At 33.1% G+C, this 9,300-nt stretch overlaps 3 protein-coding genes across 4 annotated transcripts in view; all 3 read left to right on the plus strand.

Annotated features, from left to right (window-relative positions):
- Window positions 1–3,919, plus strand: part of LOC121737167 (phospholipid phosphatase 2-like) — a 101,006-nt gene extending 97,087 nt beyond the window's left edge. For both annotated transcript variants that reach the window (XM_042128757.1, XM_042128758.1), the window contains exon 8: window positions 2,919–3,919. The gene's annotated coding sequence lies outside the window, so the exon portion shown is untranslated. The remainder of the gene's footprint in view (window positions 1–2,918) is intronic.
- LOC121737453 lies at window positions 664–2,024 on the plus strand. Its single transcript, XM_042129130.1, has 3 exons — window positions 664–1,095; window positions 1,366–1,591; window positions 1,822–2,024. Exons 1-3 carry the CDS (start codon window positions 664–666, stop codon window positions 2,022–2,024), a joined length of 861 nt encoding a protein of 286 aa, XP_041985064.1.
- A 1,520-nt stretch (window positions 3,920–5,439) lies between the features above and the next one.
- Window positions 5,440–6,648, plus strand: LOC121737454. Its single transcript, XM_042129131.1, has one exon. It carries the CDS (start codon window positions 5,440–5,442, stop codon window positions 6,646–6,648), a length of 1,209 nt encoding a protein of 402 aa, XP_041985065.1.
- Window positions 6,649–9,300: the final 2,652 nt, after the last annotated feature.

A 9,300-nucleotide genomic window follows, 5' to 3' on the forward strand; every position in this document is an offset into this window, starting at 1 on the left:
TCGCAGTATTGTTTGTGGTCCCTCAAACTGTGGGAAAACAAATTTAGTAATCAGTTTGTTACTACACCCGAATGGTCCACGATTCAGAAACCTTTATGTGTATTCAAAGTCTTTGTATCAACCTAAATACGTCTTTTTAGAAAAAGTATTGGAAAAAGTTGAGGATACATCGTATCACAAGTATAATCATAACAGTGAAATTTTAAGTCCACAAGAAGCCTTACCTAATTCTATCATAATATTTGACGATGTTGCATGCGAAAATCAAAATAATATACGTGATTATTTTGCTATGGGTCGTCACAAAAATATTGATTGCTTTTATCTTAACCAAACTTATACTAAAATACCGAAACAACTAGTAAGAGATAATGCCAATCTCATCATATTGTTTAAACAAGACGAGATTAATCTAAGACACATCTACGATGAACATGTAGGGTCTGATATGACGTGGTCGCAATTCCGTGAAATGTGTTCAACTGTGTGGAGTAAACCGTACAGTTATGTGGTAATCAATAAGGATTGTGAACGAAATAATGGTTGTTACAGAATGAAATTTGATACATTTATAATAGTGGATTAATTTATTCTATAAAGCTTATACGTACCCCACTACGTAGTAGTATAACTTGAGACATCAATCAGAGTAGAATTCTTAACATGGAGCGGAATCTTAAGGAACAAATTGTGAAATCAGCGTCTGCAGTGAAAAGAAAGGTAGAAATGATAAAAAATACTAAAAACACAAATGACATGGCACTGGAGACGATATTTCAACCGATCGTCAGTCCGCTAAAATTATTAGCAAGCAAAACTGAAAAAAAACGTCATGAAGAAGACGAAGAAGAATCTTCAAATCGTTCACATGAAAAATTTGAAGAATCTGAGACGGATCTTGATGATGAAGAAAATTCAGATAATGACGACTTTAGTTCTAAAACACCTGACAAAACGCTTACTACATCACCTTCTGAGGATAATGATATCCATGAGAACTCATTTAAATCTATTCAATCATCACCGAGTATCGCAAACGATTCTTTGTCTTGGTCTGTATCGTCTGAAGCGCTGAAAGAAGATATACCATATGGAGTAAGAAGTGAACGAGGAAAACTTTGGCTAGGCAAAACCCGTTTACATGATGATGGAAAAGTTCTGAAAATTAGAAGCCGCTCTTTAAAAAAAACTTCTGGTCTGGCAGAATTGTTGTACAAAAAAAAACCTAATTTAGATATTATTACAGAGGAAGACTTACAAAATTATAAATTGCTACTCATCGACACAAATGCACATAAACGTAACTGGAAACCATCGAACCAAATAAATGGTAATAAAGGGTTCAAATATACTCACGTGATAAAGCCACTATTTAAATTCGCTAGAAATAATACCAGTAGCGTAGAAAGTCTTCAGCGAGGTGAAGGAATCAACATTTTGAAAGAAGTTAAGAAAGACACTGATTTAGTATACTGGAATGATCCTAATGAGTTAGTTGAGAGACTAAAAATATTACTTGCATCTCGGGCAGCTGGTAATACGGGATTAGATAATGAAGTTAATGCCATACTTGAAGAAATGAAGGAAGCTGGTATCATTAAAAAAATGAAATATATAAGGCTGCCATCAGGAAAATTTAGCAGTTCTATTACACTGCAGAACCCAGCAAGACGGCAATGAATATAGACAAATTTGGTCATCACGTTCATAAGCGTTTACGATTATCTGAATTTTCTGAAATTCTTAGCGATACATTGGTAAGGTCCGATACAGGGGAATTCGATTTAAAGTCATCGAAATTAAAAGGGGTGCAAATTCCAGAAAAAGACGACGAGGCTGTGAATAAAGAATACGTAGATAAAAGTGTCCAAGCCCTTAAAAATGAAATGATGAAAATCCAAAGTAATGTCAGAAACTTTCTTCATAGTTTAGAAAAAATTACTACTACAAATTTTAGTAAAATCTACTACACAAAACAAGAAATCGATAACATGATTGCAGCAAAATCTGTTCAGAATGAGTAAACAAGATATAGTGAATGAACTACACAGAGGAGCGAGACCAGGGGCGTAGCTACCGCCGTATCAGCCGTATCAATTATACGGGGCCCCGACCTACGAGGGCCCCCCAAGGTGCGTAAGCAAAAATTAATAATAACTTCCCAAATTTTTTAAATTTCAGAAAAGAGAAAAGTAAAAAAAAACGATTTCTTTTTTCCCGAGTAAAGCGTGCGTTCAAATTTTAAGAACTTCGGTCAGACCTGTCACTATTGTCCATAGAGGCAGAAACTTTAGAAAAACTAAAGTTATCATCAGCTATGAATGATTTAATTACTTAATCAGTTTGCCGAAAAAGGGCAAGGAGAGTTAATATTTAATTTGAATTGTTTTTAAATAATGTGACAGATAGATAAGTAATTATTATGATGAATAAATATTTCTTTTAATTTTATGCAAAATATGTTTTTTTCTTTTTTGAGAAATCTTTACCCTTCCTATGGGCCCCCAAACAAATTTTTATACGGGGCCCCGCCAAGGTACGCTACGCCCCTGAGCGAGACGAAACTTCGCTCGTCGACATACAGTCATTAAAGGTCTGGATGATTTATGGCAAGCTGACCTAGTGGACTTACAAAAATATTCGTCGATTAATAAAGGATTTAAATATGTTCTCATAGTAATTGATGTTTTATCAAAATACGTGTGGGTTAGACCGTTAAAATCAAAATCTAAAAAATTTGTATCAAGTGCTATGTGCAGTATATTATCAGAATCCACACGAAAACCTAAAAACTTACAAACAGATCTAGGTAAAGAGTTTTATAACGATTCTTTTAAGCATTTAATGAAAACTTATAACATAAATCATTATTCCACATGTTCTGTAAAAAAAGCTTCTATCGTCGAACGAGTGATAAGAACTATAAAATTACGTCTTTACAAATTATTTAGTTTATGTGGAAAATATGAATGGTATAAAAATAATTTGAAGTCCGTTGTGCAGAATTATAACAATACTCTGCACCGCATTACAAAACATAAACCAATAGACGTTAACAGTTCAAATCAAAATACAGTTCGATTGAATATTATCAAAAGCCAACAGCCAAAAAAAGTACGCAAAGAATCGTCTTTTCGAGTTGGCGATTTTGTTCGTATAAGTAAATACAAAGGAGATTTTTATAAAGGCTACACCCCTAATTGGTCAACGGAAATATTTCGCATCATAAAAGTCAACGAAACTAGTCCTCAAACGTATCAATTACAAGACAAACATAAACAAAACATTGTTGGTTGTTTTTATGGAAAAGAATTACAAAAAACTAAATTTCCTGATATTTATCTTATCGAAAAAGTTCTAAAGAAAAAAGGCAACAAACTTTTTGTGAAGTGGTTAGGATTGAGTGCCGAAGAAAACAGTTGGATAGATAAAAGTGAATTAGTTATTTAGATATATAAAGCACATAATCAGTGCTATATCACAATACATACTTATCAATGAAGGAAGGTAGTGGTGTAATCAATAACTTGATAGACCATTTACCGTTTGAGTTGCATTTACCTGGATATCAATTTTGCGGTCCTGGGACGAAACTTCAAAAACGAATACTACAAGGCGATCGAGGAGTTAACAAATTGGATGAAGCTTGCATGCATCACGATATTGCTTATATAAATAAAGATCCTAGTGCTCGACGTAAAGCTGATTTAGAACTTTTGAGTATGGCAAAGAAGAGGTTGAAATCAAAAGATGCTGGTAAGGGAGAAAAGATTGCCTCGTGGATAGTAAAAAATGCTATGAAAACAAAAATCAGAGCTGGAAGTGGTATTAAATCATTTAAGAAAGGTATTAAAAAAATACATGCCCATTTAAAAAAACTTAAATCCAAGGATCATCACTCTGCTATAAAATATGCGTATGCAGCTGCGAAAAAACTGTTCAGCAAAAAGAAAGGAATATGTTTACCACGTATAATTCCACTTCCAAAATGTGGTGGACTTTTACCGCTTATTCCTATTTTTGCGGGATTGTCGGCGTTAGGTTCATTAGCAGGAGGTGCGGCAGGTATAGCCAAAGCCGTAAACGATTCTAAAGCGGCACAAAAGAGTCTCCAAGAATCTGAAAGACACAACATAATGATGGAAGCGGTCGCTCTTGGAAAAGGATTATATATTAAACCTCATAAAAAAGGAGCAGGGTTATATTTGAACCCATCAAAAAACTAATTAGGCGGCTGCCCAGGCGTGCGCTCACGAATTTAGACATATTGGAGTATGCTAGTGATATTCCATACTTTCGCGGCGTTTACATGAGAGATAAGTTGCCTTTAAAACCTAGAAAAATAGAATGTGGAATTGTAAATTTAGATAGTAACGTGAATCCTGGCACACATTGGGTAGCCTATGTAAAACAAAACAGCTACGTAGAATACTATGATAGCTTTGGTAATTTAAAACCACCATTAGAACTGATGAAATATATGTATAATTTGCCCATAAACTATAATTATAACAGACATCAAGCATTTGGAACAACAAACTGTGGTCATCTATGTATTAAATTTTTAAAAAAATATTGGAAGAAACATTTAAATAATATTAAAAATAAATAAACGTGTCAGTATCAAAATGTCTTTCACTGTATCTATAACCGGGAGCGGAGCCTCTTTGACGACAAACTATTCTCCGACGTTGGAACTTCTTGGAGACTATGAATGTGGTCTTTTGCACTTTTCAACTTTCAACTCTATACCTAATATTGATGGACGAAACAACAAGTTTTATTACGGTGATAATGAAATGATCGAAATTCCTGAAGGGTCCTACGAGCTTCAAGATATTTGTGATTATTTGAAAACTAACATAAAAAATACACTGCTTAAACTAAGATGCAATAATAACACATTGAAAACAAATATATTTTGTTCTAAAGACGTTCATTTTAATAAAGATGATTCAATTGGCAACATACTAGGCTTTGGAATGGAAACAATAAAAGCTAATATAAGCACTGATTCACAGTATCCTGTCAGCATTCTATCAACAACTATCGTGAGGATTGAATGTGATGTAGTTAGTGGTTCATTTGTGAACGGAAAAGCAAGCCATATTATTTACGAATTTGTACCTAATGTACCTCCTGGTTATCGAATAATAGAAATACCAAAAAATTTAATTTATTTTCCAGTCAATCAAACTTCTATTAGTTCCATCAATATACGACTGTTAGACGCTGATAACAAAGAAATAAATTTACGAGGTGAAGAGGTACAATTGTATTTACATTTTAGAAAAAAATGATAAATTTTCATAAAACCCCTGCCATATCAAATGTCCAAGTCAGTCCTAAAAGATCTTCTCACAAAGACACACGACAGCAGTTAAAAAAGAAGCTTACCAAAAGCAATAAAGAATACCTCAAGCTAATTGGTTTAATAAAATGAATATTTTAAACATATCTCAACAAACCTCATACGACAACAGCATCGAAAGTTTTGAGTATCATTCGTACAGACCGTATGTAACAAGTTTCAACAAGAATGATGAAATACGAATCCCCATCAATCAACAAGACCTATATGTGCTGCCTTCGCTCAGCAGTTTGTATATCGAAGGCAAAGTAATTGTCTACAACAGGACAACTAAAGAAAAGGTTTCAAATGTACATTTCGTTAATAATCCAGCGTTATTTCTATTTCAAGACATAAGATATGAATTAAATGGAGTAGAAATAGATAAAATAAAAAACGCAGGTGTAACTACGACCATAAAGTCTTATCTGTCCTTAAATGAAAACGAATCAAAATATGCTCGAGTTTGGGGGTGGTCGCCAGAAGGTATAAATAATACAAGTGGTGGAGAATTTTCTGTATCCATTCCTCTAAACAAGATTTTAGGATTTGCGGAAGATTATGAAAAAATTATCATTAACTGCAAACATGAGTTAGTGTTGCTTAGATGTAACACTAACCTTAATGCAATCAAGTTGAAAACAGGAGAAGTTTTGGAAGATATTGTTATAAGTAAAATTATCTGGAGAGTACCTCATATTAAAGTATCTGACCGCGAAAGAATAAATTTACTAAAACAATTAGAAAAAGATCGAGCTATTCCATTAGCATATCGTAACTGGGATTTATACGAGTATCCATTATTACCCAAAACTCGTAAACATACTTGGTCCATTAAAACTTCATCTCAAATAGAAAAACCGCGATTTGTTGTATTAGCTTTACAAACCAACCGCAAAAACAACAGTGAATTGTCGATGGCGGAGTTTGATCACTGTCACGTACGTGATGTGAGAGTGTTTTTAAATTCGTCATACTATCCATATGAGGGATTAAACGTCAGTTTTACAGAAGACAAATTTACTTTATTATACGAACAGTATGCCAGATTTCAACAGTCGTATCACGGACGTCGGTCAGAGCCGTTGATGAGTTTGAAAGAATTCAGAGACGTTGCTCCCTTATTCGTTATCGACTGTTCGCGACAGCACGAAACGTTAAAAGGCTCAATCGACGTGAGAGTAGAAATCGAAACAGACCAAGAAATACCTGATCAGACAGCTGCATATTGTCTGATTTTAAACGACTGCATATTTGAGTATAAGCCTTTGAGTAATATCGTTAAGAAAATATCATGAATAGTAATACAATAATCGTTGACTTACAAGGATTTAAAAATAATAATAACGACTTTTTAGTAAAAGAATTATGTATAGCCACTCGACAGCATACACATACATTTTATGTTAAACCACCATACCCATTCTCAGCGCTAACCGATGATGAAAAAAAGAATGTTCGGTGGTTAGAAAGAAATAGAGGGTTTCGATGGAGCGAAGGCTATATCGATTACAGAGAATTCAGAAGAATTATTAAACCTTACTTAAAAGACCGAAACATTATCGTAAAAGGTGAAGAGAAAGTGAAATGGGTGAAAGAACTGTGTGATCATAATAATATTGTAGATATAAGTTACAAAGACATTCCAAGATTTAACATTCTGTACGATCTGTATTGTAAGGAAGAATCGTATAACTGTTTTATTCATAAGAAGTATTGTGCCTTAAAAAATGTATTATGTTTAAAAAAATGGTGTTTAGAAAATAATGTACACTTTCAATAAAAAATAACTTATATTTATTGCTTTTTATTTAAATAATTAAAGTTGAATGAAATAGAAATAAAACAAATATATTCACATCACACATACAATTTATTTAAGCAATAATTACGTACACATTAATTTACAAAACAAACCCTAACTTATATTATTTTCATACAAATTATATATCTTGCAATTTTATCGACTTATTCATTCTAAAGTCTATTGCGACCCTACAGCTAAAACAAATACTTAATACCAAAGTAAACTAAAACCAACTCGTATAACTGTAATTACATATTTTTTTTGATATATTACTGACTAACTTCTCGGTTTGGTCCATTATTTCATCACCGTTTTCATTCACAACATATTGTGCGGATAACAAAAAATTATCATCGTCTATACTGTCACAATGTTGCTGGGATCCATCTAAATCAAACACTGAGATCTTTATCAGTCGGAAACCTTTTTTGGGAACGCTGTTTATCACAAACGAATGAACTGGGATATTATGTAGTTTACTTAGTGCACTTTTAGAAACACATTTTTTTCTTAATTTTGCTGGACGACGTTCCCGAATCTCAGCGTTCGGCTTTTGCTGAGCTTTCATTTTTAAAAACTCTTCAGTAAATCCTTCCAAAGGATCTTGACTCTTGAGCATACTGGAAAGTATCCCCATATTCATGTCGGTAGACATTGTCTTCGGATGTAGCAGTCAAATCTTCTACGCGTTCCATTATCTGTAAAAAAAGAAAATATTTAACACCAAATCAGCAATCTTTGGAATTAACGATTATTTTTTAAATGTATTTTAATGACTTAAATCAATAATAAATCAACTTACCGTTGTGTAGTCAGGTCCAAGACTCTATTACCAAAAAATACGTAAATTATGTACACGTGAGTAACTATAATATAAGTTAAGTTTTGTTTTGTAAATTATGTAGACGTGAGTAACTAATTACAGTGCTTATCGACGCAAGAATGAATACTAAAACAAAGTCTTCACATTATTATAGTGATTGCATCATGTAGGTGGCATTATTATGAATGAGGACTCATGTTACAAACAGTACCGCGCGCTCATATATACGTAGCGTAGGTTGTACTACCTGTAGCCCTAGCATGGCCACCAGTAGAAACGCGAAAGTATAGACAAACTGTGGACTTGAGGTGCCATTCCGATCTTTAACGCGACTAATTGCGACCGACAAAAATTCAATTATAATGCCACTTTATGACAGATTATAGCCTATGTCATAAAGTAGGATATTATTTGAATTTTTAGGACTATAGTCTGTCATAAAGTGGCATTTTAATTGAATTTTTCGGAACGAAAAAAGATCGGAATGACACCTCAAGTCCACAGTTTGTCTATACTTTCGTATTTGTACTGGCGGCCATGCTAGGGATATTGGCATGCGCGCGCGGCACGTGTGGATTCAGATTACTCAAGTAAAGCATGTTTCAACTTGATAAAACTTTACGTTACTTGAATTTAGCATCAGCCTGCAGGTTTGCTTGCAAAATCTATGTAGTTGAGAAATAATAAATAAAACAAATTTATTTAGTAAATGATATTTTATTTCTAAATCTACATAATATACATACTAAATACACAGGTTATGCTAAGAAAGTAAATAATACAAAGAATTTCTTAATTAGGTACAGCTTATTAAATCTAGTTAAAAGTTAAATATACTAGTATGTCCCCATGATTTAGTTGAAATTTTATCTTTAGATATGACTCTCTTGTCATCATCACCAGACAGAGCAACTTTCTTCACAGCACATGTGTACAACTCGTGTTTTATTGACTTAAATAAAACATTTGTTTTATGAACAATGTTGCCTTCGTACAGAGTTTTTTGGTAATCAGTAACATTGAAATTGCTGACAATATTTTTCTTAATTCCTTTCGCTTTTTTGATTGTGCTATTTATGGTTTTAATACAATATAACTTTGAACGAAGGCCTACAAATTCACTTATGATTTTACCCGCCATTTCATCCTTGAACAAACCAGGAACTTTTTTATTTTGAATGGGTAAATCATATTGATTAGTATTACAAAAATTACTAGTATCAAAGTAAGGCAAAAAATGTTTTTTTATGTCATCATAAAAATCATGGGTCCGTATATGATATACAAAACTATCAGTGTCCGTGTAACACATCTGTACAT

Source organism: Aricia agestis, chromosome 20, assembly GCF_905147365.1.
Source record: "Aricia agestis chromosome 20, ilAriAges1.1, whole genome shotgun sequence".
Taxonomy (NCBI): Eukaryota; Metazoa; Arthropoda; class Insecta; order Lepidoptera; family Lycaenidae; genus Aricia; species Aricia agestis.

Coding starts and splice junctions, on each gene's coding strand:
- LOC121737453 (XM_042129130.1), top strand. CDS start 664: ATGGAGCGGAATCTTAAGGAACAAATTGTGAAATCAGCGTCTGCAGTG. Junction 1,096..1,365: donor AAGAAGATATACCATATGGA/GTAAGAAGTGAA, acceptor CACGTGATAAAG/CCACTATTTAAATTCGCTAG. Junction 1,592..1,821: donor TGAAGAAATGAAGGAAGCTG/GTATCATTAAAA, acceptor TGCAAATTCCAG/AAAAAGACGACGAGGCTGTG.
- LOC121737454 (XM_042129131.1), top strand. CDS start 5,440: ATGAATATTTTAAACATATCTCAACAAACCTCATACGACAACAGCATC.